This window comes from Notothenia rossii (genome assembly GCF_949606895.1).
Source record: "Notothenia rossii genome assembly, chromosome: 2".
Classification (NCBI taxonomy): domain Eukaryota; kingdom Metazoa; phylum Chordata; class Actinopteri; order Perciformes; family Nototheniidae; genus Notothenia; species Notothenia rossii.
The window spans coordinates 69,877,072-69,900,669 of record NC_136904.1 but is presented as its reverse complement, the minus strand read 5'-3'; the positions used below and the strand labels follow the sequence as shown (position 1 = coordinate 69,900,669).

The 23,598-nt window shown below is 41.0% G+C and overlaps 2 protein-coding genes across 2 annotated transcripts in view; both read right to left on the bottom strand.

The window, feature by feature from the left end:
• Positions 1 to 327: 327 nt before the first annotated feature.
• LOC307030284 (zinc finger BED domain-containing protein 4-like) lies at positions 328 to 2,066 on the bottom strand. The gene is made up of 2 exons (XM_079666615.1): positions 1,576 to 2,066; positions 328 to 1,315 (listed from the first exon to the last, which is right to left on the bottom strand). The coding sequence occupies exons 1-2, from the start codon at positions 1,983 to 1,985 to the stop codon at positions 823 to 825; spliced, it is 903 nt and encodes a 300-aa protein (XP_079522741.1). The 5' UTR covers positions 1,986 to 2,066; the 3' UTR covers positions 328 to 822.
• A 13,503-nt stretch (positions 2,067 to 15,569) lies between these two features.
• Positions 15,570 to 23,598, bottom strand: part of ube2f (ubiquitin-conjugating enzyme E2F (putative)) — a 74,002-nt gene continuing 65,973 nt past the window's right edge. The window contains exon 10 of the mRNA XM_079666384.1: positions 15,570 to 16,915. Within this exon, the coding sequence (XP_079522510.1) occupies positions 16,865 to 16,915 (51 nt within the window). The 3' untranslated portion in view covers positions 15,570 to 16,864. The remainder of the gene's footprint in view (positions 16,916 to 23,598) is intronic.

Genomic DNA, 23,598 nt, shown 5'->3' with positions numbered 1-23,598 from the left:
ACGGTTCGGCTGCATTAAATATTACACATCTGCCGTAGTTCTTTATTTATAGAGCCCTGATGAGAAGACCTTTGGAAAAACTGGAAGAACTGCCACCGAAACTGAATATGTGACGTGGAACATAAATATATCAGCAATTAAACAACGTCTTCAATTTCTCTTCAGACAATTAGGGATGTCCCAATCACCTTTTTTTGCTCCCGATCCGATTCCGATCATTTGATTTTGACAATCTGCCGATACCGATTTTCCCGATCCGATCTTTGATTTTGACAATCTGCTGATACCGATTTTTCCCGATCCGATGCATTAAAAAAAAAAAAAGCATTCAAGTTGTCCCTTAAGGTATTTTTTTATTTAAATGACAGAACCCAACTACCCTTTCTATCCAACATGGATATAGGATATTCTTTTTTCACAGCAGCATTGGATGAAGCTCATCAGTGGTCCACCACAAAATAACAATGTAAACAAATTGAGTGCAGATAGTGCAGTAAAAAAACTAAAATAACTCTACTGGAAAGAGGTAGCTTGACTAGCTTCACAAGTTCACATTCAGTCACAAATAAATAATAACATAAAATAAAAATGTGGCTTAGTGCAGAATTCTAGCCTTAAGACTAACTAGTCTAGTATTAGTGCAATGAACAATAGCAGCTTAACATAACATGAATAAACAAAGTATTATATTTCCATCTTACTGGAGTAAAACAATTCAAATATAAAATGTAAACAAAAATGGATATAAAATTGCAAGGCACCGTTTTTTTTTTTTAAATCAAGGGACGGTCAGCTCTTGAATGTAAGCTGCACTCTTACTTCTTACTCACTCTCAGGCTTCACAATTAAGTGGAGGTTTTTCTTAAGGAAAATCAGCATCTCTACCCTGTCAGGTGAGAGCCGGTTCCTTTTCTCATCAAGGACGTTGGAAACTGCACCAAAGAGTCTCTCACTGTCCACAGAAGTGCAGGGGGCACAGAGAAACCTGGTTGCAACAGTAACCAGTGAGGGGAACCGTGAAGCATTATCTTTCCAGTAGTCTAGAGGATTGCTTTTCCTAGGGCTGGTTTGCTCTGAGAGATAGGTCTGTACCTGGACATCAGCTGATGTACTCACGGACCGGGCCTCTAGCTGATTCTCTTCCAAGATCTCGTCCAAGACGCTGCCCAGGCTGCTGCTGCTTGCTTCTTGGCGTGGTGTCTTGCGCATAGGCTCTGCTGCCTCTGGCTCTTCACTGGCAGCCCTCTCTATCTTTGCCACCTCCAGGATGAGGTTATCCGTGGCAAGCCTCAGATTGTCTGACTTTGTGAAGAATCTGAAAATAGATAAATGTAACAATCACCCACAACAAAGAAAAACATAAGACAAGAAGACACCACACAGCACAACAGTTAAGTCAGGCAACTGCCTTACTTCTATACAAATCTAATCATTAACAGACCTACATTTAAAAAGGAAAGAACATTTGAAATTGGCTTGAATAATGAATACTGGTTGGTTTTATATACATAATTCATAATGTAATAGATACGATTATAAAAGCATTCAAATGGTACATTAATTGACTGTACTTGCCTGTCTTTGTATCTTGGATCCACTAGAGTGGCGATGCTGTACAGTGGCTTCTCGTCTACCTCAGCAAAGCGGGTCTCCACTCCCTCTAGGGGCGTGCTCTTCATTGTTCTGACCCCCTGGTCAGTGGTCTTCTCCGGAGAGAGTACACGTTTTAGGGCTGTTATTGCAGGGATGACATCAGCTGCAGATGCAGTGGGATTGCTCACATCCCTGGTGAGTTCCTCAAATGGAGCTAACACCTCAGCTGTCTTCTCCATCAGGGTCCACTGGTTGGCTGTCAGTGTGGCTGGCAGGCTGTAGTCAGCTGCATACAAAGAGAGAGCCCGCTTTTGCTCCAGGATGCTCTGCAGCATGTAGAGGCTGCTGTTCCATCTCACTTGCACGTCCTGCTGTAGACGCTTGACGTCCATCTTCAGATCCTTCTGGATATCTTCCAGCCGGGAATAGGCCAACGGGGAATGTTTGAAATGGCCAACAATTTTCCTCGCAGTGGCCAGTGCGTCTATGAGACAGCAGACCCTCATGCACAGCAAGTTGGAGCGTGTGTGCAACACAGCCCACACTCGTTATTTCCATATCATCCATGGCTTTCACCATATTTTGCGCGTTGTCCCGCAAAATGACATGTACCCGAGGCTTATCTATTCCCCAACTGTTAAGCATCCCCTCGATGGCCTCTCTCACAAGATCTGCTGTGTGAGATCCGCGAAAGTTCTGAGCGTGCAAGGTCGCATGTCGTAAATTAAACTGCGAGTCGATCCACTGTGCAGTGAAGCTAAGGAGTGACATTGGACACACAGAAGAACTCCATATGTCTGTGGTAAACCCGAAAGCAGGCACGTCTGTTAACAGGGCTTGCAGGTGGCCACGAAGCTTGTTATGAAGGGCAGGCAGAGCTTTCTCTGTAAAGAAATGACGAGAAGGCAACTCTTAACGTGGCTCCAAGTGCTCCATGAGACGGCGAAACCCCACGTTCTCCACCACAGATAACGGCTGGTCATCCAACGCGCGCGATGAATTCAGCTATCTTGGCTGTTATTTGTTTGGCCTTGTCACTGTTCTGGGACAGTTTCTCTTTCCTTTTCAAAGTCTCAGAAAGTGTCGGTTGTTTTAGTGCCTTTGCCCGAGTGGTCGATGTGTACTCCTTGTGTTCCTCTTGGTGTTTGTTTCTCAGGTGACGTATAAGATTGGTTGTGTTGAACGAGGCTCTGTTCTTTCCACCACGCGGAACCTCCGCCTCGCAAACATTACATCTGCCTGTTACACTGCCTTCGCTTTCAATTTTAAAATAGTTCCAATCTCCTGACATTTTCTGTGTCCCGAGTCACCAGCTGATCGTAGCCTCTCGTTAGCTTACTGCTACTATTAGACACTGCGCCCTGCCCACTCGGTTGCCAGATTTTTTGAGAAATAAGCAACCAGGTATATGAAAACAAGCCCAAAAGAAGCAACACATACATGATGTTGTGAAATTTTAAACCAAAACTAAGGCCTCAGGATGACTTTAAGATGTGAACATGGTCATTTTTGTTTTGTAAAGTTAAATAAAATTATAAAAATATTTTATAAAAAAACATTTTTTTTCCCCGATCCCCGATCTCCTTGCTCCCGATTCCGATCGATTTCGATCTTTGGAAAATCACGTGATCGGCCCCGATCCCCGATCACGTGATCGGATCGGGACATCCCTACACACAATACATCTCCTTGCAGTATCAACATTAATTTGGCTGACTTTTATATTTGATTCAATTGGTAGATAGGTTATATTTACAGCATAACGGTGCACAGCTGATATAAAAGGACTTTTTTAAAGACATTACTATCCATGGAATCAGAATTTCAATAGCTTACCATCAAATGACGGATATACCTTTCTGTCTGTGATGTTTTACAAATCAGATATTAATGTGTAGAAGTAAAACATGTGAAATAATATAGCAATATCCTGTAAAGTTATGTGGAAACATGAATAAAACTACACATCTTCAGATGTTATACATACATACTGTATGTGCAGTATGTGTCCAAAGGTCTTCTCATCAGGGCTCCATAAATAAAGAACTACGGCAGATGTGTAATATTTAATGCAGCCGAACCGTGCATTACAATGCCGTCATGTGATGACTTCCAAAGAGAAAAGGAAGCACACTCGGATTAAAGTATTTTTTTTTATGTTTTTCGGATTTCATATCACATAAACACCATATCCCAACGTGCATTGCGGCTAAACAATCCAATCACCAAGATTAAACCATAGTTTAGGATCTTGGGTAATCAGTAAAGTGGGTGTGTATCGCAATGATGCTCGAAATGTCCCTTATAGGCCTACGTCTGTTTCCCGTTATTTTATTTTGAAATTGAGTTCCTGACAGACGCCAAGAAAGCCAGAGATTATAGAATTAAACAAATAAATAAAAACAAGGATGATTGTGTGTTATGGTTGAGTAAATAACAGTGTGTTATTTAGAAAAGAATAACAAATTAGAAGGAAAAAAATATTTAAAAAATACAGATTTCAGTATTCTGAGGCTCTGAGCCCCATTTATTTTCCTCACAGACGGCAAAAAAAGTCTGACATTATACATATTAAAATAATAACAATAATCGTGGCTTGATATTGAGTAAGAAAATGTTTTTATGAACCACACAGCTTCCGGTCTTCCAAGACCCGACCGGACAAAAATACATGTTGCAGGCACGAAACATACTACCAATAGAAATACGTGTGACACGAAAAAAAGGGGAAAATAGTGTTGGTGAACACGAATCAATAGAGTAAATGTCGAGACTATAACACGAAATGCCGTTAGACTGGGTTGTGTGTTTTGCCCTGTTCTTAAATGGAAGTTAACACACACCGGACCGATAGTGTTGTCTTGAAAGCACACCAGTGGCCAACATACTTGCCAACCTTGAGACCACAGAAATCGGGAGCATTTCAAAATGCAAAATGGGGGGGTGCGGGGGGGGGGGGGGGGGGTGCTAGTGGATCGCCGGAGCTGTTAGATTAACATGCTTATTGTAGTTCTAAGTGCAATGCCCTGCGGCCTGTAGCGCCATCCTTGATGGAGCATATGTGTGGGCAGGAAAGGAGTGAGCAGAGAGTAGAGTAGTTGTCGATTCTTGTTCTGTTTTCTGTGACTATCTGCCTCACCCTCTCAGACTTTCAGTTGCACGCTACTAAAGAGACGTGTTACCATGGAAACCAAACAATGGTGTAGCTGTATTAAAGTCTGAGTGGAAACAGTCCTGAGTAAATCTGATTTTGTCAGAAATCGGGAGAAATGAGGGAGAAATATGACCCCGGGAGGAAACCGGGAAAGGGCAATGAAATCGGGAGTCTCCCGCGAAAATCGGGAGGGTTGACAAGTATGGTGGCCATCCTCCGGTTCATCCTCAGGTAACACTGTTGCACTGTTGCCTTTTTTGTTACTATTTTCATGTTGTTCAGGCTTTTAAGCAATGTTACCTGCTCGCTGCTAGCTCAGCCATTTCCATGTTGAGAGCCATGTGGAGGCAATCCCTCAATCATAGATATTTTCTGAACATAGCAGTAATACAGAGAACTAAAAACATAAAAAGCTGGCAAGGAAGGCAGCTCCATTCCTCCCATGTATTTGAGTTCGTCTTTTGTTAGAATTTACAATTAAATAACATCTGACAGTATTTTTCAGTAACTAGGTGAAGAGCGAAGTCAATAGCCTCATCCCAATACCCCTCCTCGACTCCTCCTTTCCCTCACTCGCGTCCATTCCTTGCGTCTTAGCTCCGCCTCCGTAAGATGCGAGCGAGAGACACGAGGAGGTGATGCGAGGACAGAGGAGTCCTCAGGCGTTAATTGGGATGTCCTCGTTCACTCAAACGTCACTTATAAACAACGTCTGTTAATGATGACATGTGCACAGCTGTATCCCCTGACATCGGGCTTAACTGAATAACCCCTTAGAACCGGCCCATTTGTTGTTAAATATTTATTTAAATGAATGAATCTTTCTCTTGTTAGTCAAGGAATTCAATGTATGATGGTTGGTCCTGCTTTTGTGTTCCGTTGTGGTGTAAAATGTAGCCTACATTTAAATACAAATATAATGATAGTATTGTGAAAGCCTTTACTCTGAACATGTGTGTCCTGTAGATCCCCACATTCACCACAAACCCACATTCAGGACTGTGCATTTTAAATAATTTAACTCCTGAATATCTTAACAAAAAACAATACAAATAATTGTTATTTATCAAGATCTAGCCATTTATGAAATACTTTTCTTAATAGCTATGTTTTAGTGACGTTCAAGATCATTAAATATGACTTAAATTGTTATTATAACCTTAAGAAATGAATTGCACATAATAATTCCCACGGAGCTGTGAGCACTTATACATTTAAATGACGCTTTTCCACTCATCTTCCAGTTGTCGGTTTTCCTCTGTTGAAATCGACCAGCTGTGAAGGTGGGGGCGGGGCTTTTATACGTGAGTCGTGAAAACACTTCCCCGTAGTCTGCTCTCGTGTATCCTCCCTTTCGTCTCCTCCCGCACCCCTCCTCGCTCACCCCTCCTCGACTCCTCTGTGTGCATTTCAGCTATTGGGACGTCCTTCAAAATGGCGTGTCTTGATCGATTTCCGGGTCATGTCCCGGAGGAGGGGAAGAGAGGAGTCAAGGAGGGGTATTGGGATGAGGCTACACTATATAATTCAGCTGGATGTGTGCCAAGCTGTTCGTCTCTGATAATGCTCTTTTACTGTGTGTTTGCATAATTTTTGTTGTGGGCGTGCATAAATCTGTACCTTTGTAGAACCGAGGAATGGGAGTCGGAGGCGGTGTGTTCAGTATGGAACTCCACACTTTATTATAACGAAACATTCAGACAGGTAAGACATTAGCTTTTTACTGCATGCGAAGCTAGCATGAATGAATCTAGCTTCCGGTGCCCGCTCTAACGGGTACGTGTTGCAACACAATATCTTGAGGTGAATTATGTCCTATCACGTGGCACGACACCGTGCTCAAAGTAATATATGTATGTTTGAATGAAAAAGAGCAGGAAACGTGCAACCTGTCATTTTATCTGCTTCAGATAAGTAATGTTTTGAAGACTTCCTCTTCTATCCCCATTTAAAGCACTTGGAGGTGCATCATTTGACCAGGGGGATATACAATGGAAGTGATTTGGGAACTTTAAGTGTGATTCATGCCTGTCAATGATCAGGGCCTCACATCCACCACCAAGGGATCTGACTGGCTAATAACGATGTCAAAATGTAAGTTTATCTGACATTAACTTTGTTCCAATTCAACAAAGCAATAAGAGAGCGGATGGAGCTTTATTTAATTACAGAAGTGCACTCATTGTTTGGGCTTCTGTAGAAGTTGGCATGACTAAATGCATTACTGTTTGCAGCCTGCCAAGCTAATCTCACAGAACAATGAAATGCCTCCCACGGATGGACTAGCATGTGGGAAGCTTTTGAAGCGGAACACAGGAAATAGAGAGGCGCCCTCTTCAGAGACACACACTGTCGATCATAGATGGACACGTGTCAGCATTCACACATCTGCCCATACACATGCATATGCATACACCTCGAAATAATAAAAAGAGCTGTGTTTTTAACCTACCTATGTTTGGGTTAATTGATTCTTTACTGCCGTTTAAAACAACATGGCTATATCTATTTCGACACAATCAACCACATTATATTACCCGACATTGACATTGTGTTTTTTTCTTTGATGTGCTTTGTATGAATTATCATGAAGAAAATTCCTCCCCAACGCAACGCATGGTCAAGCCAGTTAGCTGCCCTTGGGTTGACTCCCATTTTGCAGTTTCACAGTAGAAGATCATTTATAAGTAATTTCAGCAATTACTTCTCCTTTTTGACATGCACAACATTACCTCTACTCCAACTACTCTACTCTTTGATGCAGATATTGTTTGTTTGTCATCTTTCAGCAGGACAATGGAAAAACAACTTTCTTGAATAATGTGAAACTCTGTGAAAGGGTTAGGTTTGGACAACTGAAGAACCCATTACATTTGGAGCTGATCCAAAAACAGGGCAGATACACAAATCATGTTTCACTTTCATTAACAATGAAAGATAGGGCATTTGTGCTGCATTCATGTGATGTCTGAAAAATCAGGAAAATATTGGAAAACTTGGAAAAAGCAACTGAACACCACATCTACTCGAAACAACAGCTCAGAAACAGATAACTTATTTAAACACTCTGAGCATTAAAATACCAAACATTTTCCCTGTAGTGTCCATGATGTTTCCACATAGCGATTTAAGACTCATGAACCCACCAAAGTCAGAAGAACAACTACGCAACTCAGGAAATTGGACCATCAGAGGAGCAAAAGAATGTAGTGTTGGCTTTTATAAAGGTCTACGCTCTACAAGTGCAATTGTAGTTATTGCAAGTTAGATTCATGTAAGACCAGCATTGCTCCCTAAATGTTCACAATGATCATTATTCAAACTTCAGTTGCAAATTTCAACAGCGATGGAGACTGTGAGAGAAGAGAAAATGCTATTCTTCCTTGCTATTATTGTTTTCCAACTCATTGCTGTTATCAAGCAAGGCTACGACTGTTTCTGTAAAGATCCCGTCAAGTCTGAATGAAGCTATAAAGAACATTAACATAACGGCCCCTTATTATCTGTATGACACAAGGCAATCATCTTATCGAACAAATAAAACCAGCAAGGTAAAGACTAAAGCATTCACTGCTGCAGAGTTTAGATGCACAAATCCATCAACAAAGACATCTTCATGATCTGACAACTTTGAATTCAAACATTTGCAAAACAGGAAATGCTTTTGTGTTTGTTTTTCGACGTGTGCTTCAAATCTTATACTGACCATGGCATCTACCAAATCAATGTATATGTTTTCTGAATGTGTGTAATGCTGTTCTCATTCTCATATGTATGCTTAATGTTGTTGTAGGTGTACATGATGTGTAAGGTATGTATAATGCTGTGAAGTGTTCACTGTACCATCCAACAGTGATACTCATTCCATAAAGATACTCTCAGGTCAAAATGAAGCCGTAATGATTAAGCCGTAATGAACAATTACAAAACCCCCTTGACAGTACCAATCCTGTAAAATTACACATGCCTTTTGGTCTGAAAAAGAACAGAAGCAAAGGGAAAAAAAATCTAGCTGATTGGTTGGCATCCAATCCCAGAACCCATCTGTTATCCGTCTGATGATTTAGCACCGGTGGAACCTGCAATATTTTGGTGGTTGCGAAAGAGTTTGACATACAATCTGAGCTTTGTGGGAGTCTTTAAATAACCAACCTTAGCTAGCCGGTGGGAAAAAGTTGCCAGCTAAGGGAGACCAGGGGAAAAACCCTCCATAGGGAAAAAAAAAAGTCCAAATATGGTGGCCTCTGGTACAATCTAATGCCACTATTCTATCAAACAGTAAAGACTGATCTTCATTATTGCACATTTTAATGAGTCCTATCTTTGTTAGACTGCCCAATCGTAAACATCTAGCAAATTATAATAAAGGAGAACTATGGCTCTTGAGTTTATAAGCCTACAAAGTCTGTAAATAGCTGATAATATTAAAATCATGCCTTTTCCTGAATAATGAGAACTTGTTTCACTTGAACCATTAAAACGTGTTTATTTTTATCAGTTTACATGCATTTATTGACACCAACTTCTGACCCTAGCCCTAACGCCAAGATAACCCAAAGAGTAAACTGGATACAATAGTCAATACAAAAAACGGAAACAAGAAAGCTATCTTGTTCTGTTAGGTGCATATTAATCCAGAATCTGTTTATAGACAAAGGATATGGACATGTGGTATCATATTTTCCTAAGCAATATCCAGCTTAGTTGTCCTTGCAATTAACCTATAGCACCTCACTCCGTAACCTATTCTGACACTGCTGTCAGCCCCAACTATACATCAACCCAGTGATGGGAACTGAGGTGTTGCACAGGTCACAACCTGTGCAATTTCTGCATTGAATCCCATCATTCTCCTATACATGTATGGCCTTGTGTAGTTCCACAGTGACATTTCAGTTAGAAGCAATAAAGAGCTGAGGAAATAAGGTGCAGCTTGCAAACAGCCAGGATCAGCCAGCATGGAGAATGAGATGAAGTTTGCATATAGCTGAGCGATGGGAGAGGAAGCAGCAGAGAAAAAAGCAGCTGGCACACAACGCCCACCAGGTCAACACAATAAACACACAGATGGAGAAAACACACACACACACACACGCACGCACGCACGCACGCACGCACGCACGCACGCACGTACACACACACACACACACACACACACACACACACACACACACACACACACACACACACACACACACACACCAGTTGATGGTGACAAAGACCAATTACATTCTCTGATTATATTCGCTGCCCTACTGTTTTCAGTGTGCATGTGGGGATGGAAAGACTGCTTTGAATCTTAAAATGAGGGAATGTATTTTAAGATTACAGAGAGCATGCTGGACAATTTGAACAAATTGAGTCCAGAATATGGTAGTTTTCAACAATTCTGGAATCCGTGCAAAATTATACAACTTTTCAAGCATCCTAAAGACCTCAAAAACAGGAAACGCCAGCAGAAAAATAAGAAGAATTCCTCCAATAACAATAGGTTCCTCTCACTTCGTGCTAGGACGCCGTTGGGTCCTAGCGCGCCGTGCTCGGGCCCTAATGATAATTGTTTAGAATGCCTTGATTGTGCTTTTCTTGTGGATCTTTGCAGGATTGAATCTTACGCTGGACGGTCTGGCTTATTAGAAGCAAATGTACCTGCAGGTTTTTTGTTGAGTTTATGGTTTATTACACTAATTGAAAGTTGCTTTGGATAAAAATGTAATGCAACATATCAGATTTGTTCTGGTTATATTAGCTTTAAAATAATGCAATCAGTAGATCACTGCTATACTGTAGGTTCATAGCTGCTAACACCTTCAGTCATTTTCTTATGACTGTGGCTTTTGGCTGTTGTAAGTTTTGATGCCGAACCTCAGTGTCCTCCTGTTGGCGGGTCAACAGTGATGACCAGTCACTTCCCACCCCCCTTGCTAACAGCATAACTCTTCCCCCATGTTCCAGAGCCAAGTGTTTGTTTCCTCTGCCTCGCCCAACCTGCCAGCAGCTGTTTAACTCTCACTTCTTGCACTCCTAGAGCTGTGAGCATATTTCCGATCTGACTGTGCCGGGAAATTCCTTCAGCCAATTAATTAATTGGAAATAGCCAGACCTACCACCCTTTGTCCATTGTTGGACCAGGTCCTGGTACTTGGTGGCTCCGTCTCCAAGAACCCCTGCATCCGTCTTCTGACAGTCAGTTTAATCAGGATAAACCTTCATCTCCTCAGAGCATGTGACCTCAGAGATGATTGTTGTTCCTGGGGAAAGTGTAGTTTTTCTATCCAGGCCCACCCTCGTCTCACATGATTGTGCACCCTGCTGGAGGCTCTCATAAGTGTTGATCATGTTTCCCAATCCATTATCTACTCTTAATAACATCTTTAATTATTAAATGTAGATTTTAAAAAGCACAGAACTCTTTCAAAATGAAGCAATTGCTCGACTGAAAAATAAAACAGACGAAAAGAGAACCTTTGTGTCTTCTATAAAACTGAACTTTGGGATGATTATTATACAAAATAGCCGGCTTTCTTACAATTAATTGGATAATTTAACGCATCAAGATCATGTTAACCTGGATTAGTTAAACTACTGTTGAAGAACAGGGCAAATGTAATCCACCCAAATACAACTCAGTCAGGAAAAGATAGTAAATGCAAATGAACAAACGCAGGTTTGTAAAGTAGTGATGGTATGAACCTAGCATAAATTATGAATGTGTGTGCAAGTTTTTTGTAATTCGACATCTTCTTTAATAAATAATTGCTTGTGCAAATAAAGTAGTGTTCTCATTTGTATTATTTATTCAAAATGTCATGCACAAAGATGTGCATGCACCCCAAAAAGGGGTGTCATTGTATTTTGTTTCTTCCGTTGTGCTTTCAGTTGAAATCTTGTAAACTTCCAGCTCTACTGAACTCCACCAAAAATACCATATAATTTTTCCCAATGATTGCCCCATGAGATTACATGAGGAAATGACTCAGGAAATGAATCATAAGATACAAAGGAGTTGGCCAGATAACTGAGCTTTAGTACTGTCCACCATGTTGAGATAGATGGTAGGGACACCACTTTAGGCTTTCATCTGCAGCTCAATTAAATAATCCTTTATATGTCAGAAATCTCCCCATTTGCATTGAAATATGGATAGTTAACAGACATGTTTAGTTGTCTTAATATGTGCTTTTGAAAAAATAAACTTTTATTTATTTCACAATTCACTTTTTGGATGTATCTTTAAAGGGAGACACATGAGGTAAATAGGATACATTAAAAAGGCCCTATTATGGTCATATTCAGGTTTCACAATTGTATTTTGTGCCTCGACTGTGTTACAGAAGTAAACCAAGGAGTCCAATGTAGGCTTTTCAGGCAGGGGGGGAATGTGTGTGGGAGGGAAACTCCCTCTGCAGGGAACACAGGGGTTTTAGCCTTGGCAGACCATGTATATGCACAAAAACATATATAACACACTACAGGAAAAGGAAAACCCCAGAAAGCATATTAGGGCCATCTAAATGTGTAGCTTTTATGTCCTAAGGAAAATCTAATTACAGGATTAAAACTAATCCCATTGTACCAGTCACAAAGCTCCCTAGTTACAGTTGTGTTGACTGCAGCCTATTTGCGTGACAAATGACCCATCATTTACAGCCATTAATCACTTCCTTAATGTGGCTGTCCACTGGGACTCTGTAGAGACACAACTTTCGTAACTCTTCAATTATGTTATCACTTCTTCCCCAAGTCTGTTTAATGAAAGTGAAAACATACTTGAATTAATCGAGGCTGATTAAATACTGTAGGTCTGATTCAGAAGGTATTTTCCGATCTGCAGCAGGTAAGTGTGCTGTAACCAGGACATACGAAGAACTACATAAATATGATGTATATAGCCTTCAACAATCTTATTACCTGGCTGTGTCTGTGAGCTATTGCACCCCCCCCCCCCCCCCCCCCCCCACACACACACTTCATTCATAAGTAAATATAGCCACAGGGCCAATGTACAGTATGATTGCGTTTCCTCCAGGCGTAGTTACTGGTTGTGTGGTTGATTGGCAGATGTAGGCATTGTGTGGTTAGCATCTCACAGCTATCACAAGGAGTTAAAACATTGAGTGCATGTGGATGTACCCCTCTCCTGGTTTAGTATACCTCACTTCAAGATTGGTGAAGAGCAAAGAAATAAGGGGCATTTGACAAAAGAACCCTAACTCATGGTCCACTTACTGGGTTTTTTCTGGAACTTTTGCCACATCGTCTTCTTCAGTGGAGTCCATTTGCATCGATGTCGTGAAGAGGCTTCAGCTGTCATCAAGTATGGAGCTTTGATCATATGATAACTCCATCTCTGCCTGCTGATAATAAAATGTGGCTTAAACCTGCAAAAGAAAACTGACGTTTTAATCTGTGTATCAAATTTCGGGACAATCTAGTTGAGATATTTCGCACAAAGCCACATTCACTTCAGAAGCGCTTGATGAAAAGTCAAGGGATGACCGAGGTGATTAGGATTCAACGTCAGAGATCCATCCAGTTGTTAAAACCCCCAAGTGTAGACTCTTCCCCATTACGGCTTTTTTTAGTGTCAGCATTGTGATCCATAATATCCGCCTTAAATATGTTTTAACCTGAAAGACTGCAACTGTTAATTGAGAGCCCCCCAGTGGGAGCATATTACACATTGTATGTTTGAAAATAGCTTTTACATCCCCCTTACACATTTGTGGTCTTACTGTTGTATCCCCCTGAGATGAAAGAGAGCAAGGATGCTTAAGTGGTGCCAGATGGATTGCTGATGCATTCAATAATGGATCCATAATGTCCACATGCAGCGGATGTCCTTCATGTATAATCCTGCAGGACATCTTTAGGGACAATTGGTCAAACAAAACAAGCGATTAGAAGTTGTTGCATTGGGCTTTAGGAAGAGAATTAGAGCATTTGAACCCATTTACTGCCAGTTTTAAAATGACTTAAGTGAAAGAAACACATTAAAAAAACATTCAAGACACATTTGTTTTATCTATATTCTCTTTAATATATCTTAAAAAATTGATATACAATCTGAGAAAGTATAGGTTGAGACAACAGATTCTTAATCTTCTCCCATGGCCCAAAGATTGAGTTAGCCCAAGCAGACGCATCTCCCGATAGCATTCTGGGGAAAAAACACTGCTAACTGCCAAAGTAAAGAATATATGACATATCAGAGTAGTAAGGCTAAGATTAAGCACAGTTGGGCTTCAATACCCAGTAGGCAACTACCACCACAAGATTCATTTGTATATTGATTTCACAGGATGGCTTCTTATTGATAGACTGTTACATTAGCCTTCAACGTTTTAATAGACCAACACCATGATGGAAGATAACACTGAACGCCAACATTCACATTTGCTTTCAATGGTCCTGCATGGTGTTTGTTATATTTTCAGGTCCTTTATTTTAGCCAGTATCATCTGTTTTTCTGTTTAACTTAGATAGCTGATAATTTGAGATGTTGAATCTAGGGCCAGAAAAACCAAAAGAAAAGAGGACCAAGACGGGGGGACAGCATGCTAACAACTCACATCATTTCATCACCTCATACATTAACTCACACTCACACAACAAACATTATTTACACACACACACACACACACACACACACACACACACACACACACACACACACACACACACACACACACACACACACACACACACACACACACACACACACACACACACACACACACACACACACACACACACACACACACACACACACACACACACACACACACACACACACACACACACACACACACACACACACCATTTCAATCTTAAAAGTACATTTCTGACATCCTTAGTAAAATGCACCACTGCCAGATAACATAGACTTTGCCTCATGCAGACGTGTGAACACAAAGCTGAATAGAGTGAGAACAGTGTTGATGTTCTGAGATATGACTGAAACTGGAGGCACAATGCTAGCCAGGGCCGAGCAAAACGCACACTAACAAACACTCAATGGCTAACTGAGTGACGGTCTCTTTCTTTCTCTTACACAAGTTGTATGGCCAGAAATCCACAATGGCAGTGGAATAGCAGCACCTACGCAAGCTAACAAGCTTTGTAGCAAGTAAGCTATTCCATGCGTAAACAGGCTAACTGGCTACAGAGTGTGTACTCTCCCTCCTCTAAACCTGTACTACAAGGGCAACACCTTTAATTTCTCCACATTGTAGTACACATACCTGATGACAAATAATAACAAAGCCCTTCGCACCAAGTAACAAAACACGCACTTGTGAGCTAGCTACTTAGCTTGTAAACTCACTCGATAGCATATTACCAGTCTGCTTGCTAGCTCGCTCCCATTCTTACTCTCCTCATGCACCTTTGCAGTTGACTACAGGTCCACATTGTCAACATTGATAATGCAGTTTACATTTTTGGGGAAATAATTTGATACAGATGGACAAAGAGAAGGACAGAATGGGTAGGCCTACTGTCGTTAAATAAAGACACTCTACACATTAGCTTTGGTCTCCCAGGGCTAACTTCTGTGCAGTCAATACATCAGTAATGTATTTTATTCTGTAATGCAGCATGTTGACAATTATATGAAACAATAACTGTGAGGTAAAAGTGCTGACTTTAAACAATAACTTTCTTTAAAAAGGTGTACATACATATTGGGTGAACGACATACGTCAGACTTGTGGACCAAACTAATGATATGTCTCTTTAGCTGCTAAATGCTTCACTTGTTTCACCACCTTTTAGTCACCAACAGTCTTTTTCTGCTGTTGTACTGTAGGATTGTTGGAGCTTTTTGGCTGAAAACAGCCAAAAACGACACTATGAGACCAGTGACAGTGAACAAAAACAGTCAAACTTTGCGCTAGATAGCAAAACAATTAGCTTAGTTTTACTATAACGCTGAGAGGAGCTGCAGGTGCAGGTGATAATTCCCTGTAGGTTCATCAACGAGCAATCCCTTTCACATTGTTTGTCACATATAACATTACAATGTGTCCAATAAACTTGGGGACTTGTGTACAAAAAGACACACAATTCCTACACTGTTTATTGGGTATAAATGTAAAATTAAATCACATCAGTCCTATAAACTCATAGTCATTGTTTCATTTCTAAACCACATTTAAATACAGAGCGACAAGTCATGTCCCTCCCAGGTACATGTGAGTGTTGGTGTGTAGGTGTGAAAAAGAGAAGCAGGAGGAAAAGGCAAAAAAGGACAATGAGGAGAGCAGAAGCTGAAAACAGTAATACATTTGGCTGTGGTTCTAGTAGTCTTACTTTATCCCACTTGAGCTGAAAACACAAAAAAGAAAGCATGTATGTGAGCATCGTGTGTGTGTGTGTGTGTGTGTGTGTGTGTGTGTGTGTGTGTGTGTGTGTGTGTGTGTGTGTGTGTGTGTACATGCAAGAAGAATGACAACAAAACGGGACGATGTGGTCATTCACATGCCGTCTAGTGGGTCTTTCTGACTCTAGTGTGTGTGAATACGTGTATTAAGTACTTGGATGTATGTGTTAAGCTTTTACTACATGATGTGACACTGTGCGTATTTATATGTTTGTGAACTCTCATGCATTTTCTCTTTAGCGACACAAACATAGCAGGCACTGGAACGGAGAAACTGATATCAACAAATATTCCTTCTTTTGATTAGTCTTAAACAGCTGAACGTGACTGCCTTTATTTTGATGTGCCGGTGATACATCACATCCCTTGCCGGTCGTTGCCATGGCTCGTTTCCGACAGGCTCAGGGACACCTCAGGGAGGCGGCGTCATTCGGCGATCTTGTCACAATGAACAGACATTGTGGTCATCGTAACGCTCAATCGATTAGTACAAATCAAAGCATAATTTTCTTCTGTATACAAGTCTTTACGCATCTTTTTTCATTTTATTTTAATTTTCGCTCCTGCAGGTTGGAGTTTATTGCAATCTGGTGAGCAGCAGGGCATGTTGTCGAGAGGAGGGGGAGCGGTAAGAGTCAGCTGTCGATTCACGTTGGGCGAGTTGGCCGAGGCAAGCAGAGGCAAGGTAGAGCAGTTTGGTTGGTGCAGGCTGGTGTAGGTAGCCGGTGCTTCTATCATCTGGCGTAGTGCTTGACGTAATCTTGAACCTTATTCCGAAAATCCTCCTGGATTAGAGACAAGAAACAATAAAAGCAAATGACAGTTAGATGAAAAAGCCAGATATTAAACATTTGTAAAGGAGGGGGGATTGGAAGAAAAGTAAGAATGTAATATGATCCACTATTTTAAAAGACATTAAGTAAAATATAGTGTTTCAAATTGTTTGACTTCTCACAAATTGCATCATTAGTAGTAATTAGTTGTTTCAAGGAATATAAAAAATATCTTAACAAAAGTATAAAACCGTGTGCTTTTGTAGCTGATTTTCATTTGTAATGCCTGTATCACCTTGTCTTTTTCACTTTATTTTACATTCACAATTACATTTTGAAGATATATCACTTTGCGTAGATGTCTACATCTACATTAGCCTACATCTTATTTATGATATCTGTCATTGGAGTTGACTTTCCACAGCCAAATCCCTTCTGGTCATGTGTGCCCTCTCCACCCCATTTCCCCCTCCTCTTTATCATGACCCTCCTAGCCGTCCTTCCATCCCCTCGAACCATCCATCCCTCCATATGGTACCCACTCCCCTGTCACTGAATTGACCCATCCCTCCTGGTTACATTTCTTCTGACAGCACTATTACTTTTCCTTGGCTCTGCATACAAATTCAAGACATCCATGTCTTCAACCCCTTTGGCGGTTTGGGAAACACATTGTTGGTTTAACTTGGTTTGATCTGTCTAAATCCACTTGACATTTCAGTTTTAATATTCTCTTATACAGCACATCAGACAGGATATATTTCAATACCGTATATTTTGTTAGGCTGTTCATTTGAACTGCAGTATATGTGGCTTTAATGCAGAACATTTCTAGATTTCGGATTACATGTTTGCTTAAATATATTTCAAATGAATATTGCTTAATTCCCCAGGGCCACCACAAAGTCATTCCAGAAAACATGTACTTGGGTTTAACGCATTCACCCATGCATCTAATAGTTAACTTGCGTCCCACATCTCCATTTACTTTTCACACGAGAAGCCAAAAGCCCATGTAAAGATCCTATTTGCCGATTTCTCATTGGCTTTTAACACCATCAAGCCTAGTATTTTAGCAAATATTTTAACTGAAGAATTCTCACTTGAACCTGGTCTGATCGCCTGGATCGTTGACTTCCTCAGCTCTAGAACCCAGCAGGTTAGAATAGGCATGGCACTTCCGATATGATAACTACCTGGATAGGCTCACCCCAGGGATGTGTCTTACCCTCTCTTTTATTCATTTTATACACCAACTCCTGCATTAGCACTTTTCCCAACCGCCCTGGTCAGCCTCCTATTTGATGAGGAAGAGGAGCATGGGTCTGTTCTTGACTTCTTTATCAACTGGTGTGAGAAGTCAAACCTGCTTCTAAACACCTCAAAAACAAAGGAGATAGAAATTGATTTTAGAATAGCACAATCCCCCAACCCTACTCTTTTAAATAGGGAGCCTATACAATGTGTCACTGAGTACAAGTATCTTGGTGTCGTGCTTGACCACAAGCTCAGATGGGATGTATGGTCTGAGAAAGTAAATTCTAGGTCTCAACAAAGAATGTTCTTTTTACGTAAATTATTGTCTTTTAATGTCGGCAACAGAATGGTTAAGGTGTTTTATCATGCTTTTATTGAAAGTGTGCTCTCCTTCGGCATCATATGCTGGTTCGGCAAAGCCATTGAGGCACAGAAAAAGTCCGTTAGGAGGGCCATAATATTGTCCAGTAAATTGACAGGAATCTCATTTTCTAGTATAGAAAGTTTATACAAGGACAGAGTTTTAAAAATGGGACACAATATTGTGAGTGATCTGAGGCACCCACTCGCCTCTTGTTTTGAACTGTTGCCATCCGGGTGGAGATATCGCGTCCCTCTGTTTAAAAAGAACAGATCTAGGCTGCCTTTCGTCCCACAAGCCATCAAACTCCTGAATCAATTAATCAATGATGGCTAGGAGGCACTTCCCCCCCCCCCTCTCGCAAATGAGGGCCTAGGCCTCTTGTCATGTCTGCCGATATCTTTTTTTTTTTTTATGTCTGTTCTTTTTAATCTGTGTCTATGTTGTTGTCAGTGACTTATGTTTTATCTTTTTAAATGCCTCTGTGATGTGCTGCAACCCATTTTCCCCTCGGGGACAAATAAACAAATACTATACCAGGGCTTCTCAAACTCCGGACCAAGATCCGGATCCGGACCGAAGTGCAAATCAATCCGGACTGAACCCTGTGTCCCATTATAAAAAAATGTAATTATAAAAAATTAAAACTTTCTGATTCTGATGTAAATTAATGTATATTTTCACCATGTATTTGCCCCTACCCATAGTTTGCCTTTCATGCAAGCAAATCTTGGGGAAACTACGCATGTGAAATTTGGTTCTGCATTACATCTATCACTATAAAAAGGGTTTATTCTGCGTGCGGCTGCATGCCCTGGGTCATGACCCCCATATTTTGACGGTTTGCATGAATAAATAAACTGTTACAGCCATTATATTTATTTTTTAGCTCAAATAAAAATGTGCTCCTTGTACTTTTGAGCAATATCATAGTTAGTTTCTAACATTTCTCTGCCTACAACCCCTTTACAGCTCCCCTCTCTTGGCCTGATTTCTACGTGTTGGTTCCTAATACCCATCCATCAGTGCAGGGGTATGGGCCATTAATTGGCATGTCCTGCTGTCCAACATTAAATGTAAGTGTCCCACACTGACATCAGATTGACAGCTGATTTACGCCACAGCTCCAGTGGTATGTCACGCACGCACTGCTGGGGCTTGTGTGTGAGCAGGAAGCAAAGAACGTGAGGAAAACCACGAGTCAGAGGAGAGAAAATGATGCAGAGAGACAGGAAGAGGAGGCATGGTATGTGTGTGTGTGGAAAATAGAAAAGGAATGCTGAAAAGCTGCCAGCGACAAAAACGTCAGCAGTGATGACACCAGTTTGAGAATCTGTCCCCAGCAGGATGATGGAGTGGCCTTATTGCTGCTGAGGGAGCTCTCCCTTTAGGCCCTATTGTAATGCCACAAGTGCAAAGGCAGGTGGAAAACACTGAGTTTTGGGTGCAGGGACTGTGGTGTGTTTTAGGTGCAGTAAAAAAGGCAAGTCTCTTTGAGAATTGGTCCATCATTCTCTTCATGTAGAAGCTTCTAATAATGTGATTTGGTTCACTTGAGTTCAGACTCAGAGATTCAAATGTTTAATAAGGTTCATATCAGGTATGTATAACAGGGTGGGCCGCTGCTGTGCGTGGGCCGGATTTCCACAAAAAAAAAAAAAATTAAGAAAATATATATTTTTTTCTTTGCCTAAATCCTACCAGCCCACATTTGTAAGTGTTCCGGCCACTCCCTTTTTTTTTGTTTTTGCTTACCTAAATCCTACCGGCCCACATTTGTAAGTGTTCCGGCCACTCCCTGGGCTGGGCTGGGCCGTTTTGATAGGCTATCTATGTTCTACCTATCAGATAGTTTCACTTTCACACATCAGGCCCGTAGAAGCTGTCAATGCGCAGTGAACGATCAGGAGTGAGTGACTGAGAGACCTAGCTGGCAGTTGCTTACAGATGGATAAACAAGCTCCAAAGCGTAAAGGCGTTTTTGTATAGTTTGTGTATACAGTATTGTAGCGAGCCCTGGGTTCAGAGGGAGGGGCTTGCATAGGGCAGGGGGGGGGGGGCTGGCAGGGAAACAGGGTCTAGGGGGAGTGACTGTACCCGTAGGATAGAAAAGGGGGAAGTGACGTCTGACTCAGAGGTCACGTGGCTGTGGTGAAGAACGTGTTGCCCACATTCTGTTACTGAGTTTAGGCTAGTTAGCTAGCAGGTTTATTGTTTTGGGTGCAGTCACTTTTGCCTCCACTTGCTGTTCAAATAAATGTTGAAAGAAAAAGTAAATCTTTTTACAGTTCTGTTTCATATGGGTGTTGATAGATGTATCCATAGATTTAGTCCCTAATTTTGCTCTCAAAGTGCACCAGATTGATGCATTTAACTTCAACATTTAAAAATCTCTTCCCGGGGGAGCACGCCCCCGGACCCCCTGTTAAATTGTCTCAGCCACATTGAGGATGCTTCCTACGCCCATGTTTTATTCCATGCGTGAAGTCAGGTAAATTGGGTCCAAATGTTATTGCATCAACGATCTGTTAACATTAAAATCACTAAATATATGCTGTAACTATTTTGCTCTAGGCAACTCAAGGGCTCAGGTAATGTGATTACTATATGAATAATGGTCCAAAATAACATTAAATGCATAGGGTTTTTTGTTAAGTAAAATACTTTCGTCGCCGGCCGGCCGATACATGCCGTGCATTAAGTGGGCCTGTCTGTCAATTAATCCCCGGGCCACTTTTTCCTCCCAGTCCACCCCTGATGTATAATCAAATCTGTTAGCAAATTGTGAGGTAACAAAGGTAAAAATCAAATACTGTCAAACATATTGTATTATATAGACCTCAAAGCAACGGACAAATAGCCTAACATGAAATACACTATGATACACCAAACTGTGTGATATTAAACTGTCTCAAAACAGTTTTCACTAGTTTTGGAGGTATTTGGACAAGAACTCAATGACCGATTTTGGCTTTAGGACAATGTTCAATGTAAAGATCAATACCCCGAAGATTAGATGTTATACAGACCAGCAGATTTCCATACATCTATTATGTTGTTAACCAGAAACAGCATTTGTGCCTTTTGTTGGTCATCACCAACCAAACATCTTATTCAGCAAAAGGCTGAAATAATAATCCGAAACATGGTCTACTGCGTAAAATAACAAAAATCTGTCCATCTGCCTCACTTAAGTTTTGCTATATAAAATACACACTTGAAAATATGAAATATGGTCCATCTGTCACTGTTCATCCACCTTATCTTTTGTGTACCCAGCTGTCTCTTGCAAGCTTTTGTAAATGTTTGTGGGTAAATCCACGATAAACAAAGACCTAAACAGACGTACATATAGCATCCCACAGTATGACATTTAGTGGAATACATGAGGGAGTAGAAAGCTTGCAGGGTGAACATACACAGCAAGGAGGGAGTTAATTTAAACAGCGGGGTTGTCCAAACCGTGTGAAGCTTAGGCTTGCCCCAATTAGACCACATTGACATGAAGGGTACAGCAAACACACGTACAGACAGAAAATAAAAAATCTATATATAAAAAGGGTGTTCAGCCTCACCCCATTGAGATGTCCAAGACAGACTTGAATGAGATTAGAATTGTTCATGTGGTGACTCGAATGACGCACATTCATTCAACGCAAAAGCAAGTGACGCCTTTCACATAAAATGGTCTAGCAAAAGCCAATGCAGCATTGAGATCCTTCTCCGGTCGTCACTGATGTGAATGAAAAACAACAAACATCTGCGGTGTTTGTGGGCAACGGCACCCAGAACTCTACAGTTTGTCATATTTGCATAGAGACTAATGGAGCTCAGCGCAAGTTCAACCAGGAAGACCTTCTTTACTCATTCATTTATTACTATGCTACGTTACTATTCTCTCTCCTCTCAATAAGTGATCGGGGGCGTCACTTCGCTCTATTCTCACAAGCCTATCTTAGCGCTCCACTAACCCTTTTAAATTTGCTCTCCCATCTCTGTCAGCTGTCATTTCAGGTGACTCAACGCAACCCTCGTCCATCCCAATCCAGGGTCAAGCTAAGCCACTCCTCTTCAGACCGAACCCAACTATCCATTCACCACCACCAGTGTCTAGACCCCGGGGGGGTTTCATCGGATCAGAGTTTTCCCCTCCCGAATGATACTCCTGCACTACGGGGCCTAATCGCCAAAACACCATTACATTCATTTGTGTATTCCTGGCCATAAATATGTATTCTTACATCAAAACCGTCCCTCCTGATTGAATTAGGATTACAAGTTGCCGCTTTATTAATACGTATATCATGTTATTTTGAATGTTGACGGAGAAGCTACAATGTTAGCTAAGGCTAGCCCTTGTTGATCAGATCGCAATTCAAAAACAACAATTTCAAAATGTTTGCTTGCCATGTTGTGGACAAACATGTCAATGTATCAATTAAGTATTTCTATTGCAATTAGATCATGTTCTTTTTGGGTTCATTTACCAACTGCTGACTTGTGACTTGCTAGAGACAGTGAATCTAGCCTTGTGAAATTCACTAAGCTGTGTATTTCTCTGGATGATGTTGTGAACTCAGACATGACAGTATTTGGTTTCCTGACTTACAGTATCTCGTACTTCCAAAACATGCATAAAGGAGCGAAAAAAGGTTATTTTGGCCATCGCTGAGGAAACGTTGTTGGCATTTAGGTATTTGAGATATCCCTGCCGTGGGCAAATTAGTTTGAGTAACGCAAGGTGAAAAGTCCAGTGTGAACAAGCTATTAGGACTAATACATTTATTGGTGTATGAAAAAGTAAATACTAACTAAAGTAAATCTAATTAGTGTATCACACAAACATTTGAAAGATAAGTGTAACAACCCTATAAATGCCGTCTCACACAAAAGATTAATTAACCTTGATTGTTTCGATTTTTTGATGCACCCCACTTTCTCTGTTACAGCAAAAAAACTGTCTGAGACTGCAAATTACTTTGGTGTTCATTAGTTTGAAGACTCCAAGCAAACTATGTATAGTCGATTACAAACTTTGTTTGGCAACAGCTTGCTCTTTTTTTGGCTCCGTTTCAAC

Coding starts and splice junctions, on each gene's coding strand:
- LOC307030284 (XM_079666615.1), bottom strand. CDS start 1,985: ATGGACGTCAAGCGTCTACAGCAGGACGTGCAAGTGAGATGGAACAGC. Junction 1,316..1,575: donor GATCCAAGATACAAAGACAG/GCAAGTACAGTC, acceptor ATCTATTTTCAG/ATTCTTCACAAAGTCAGACA.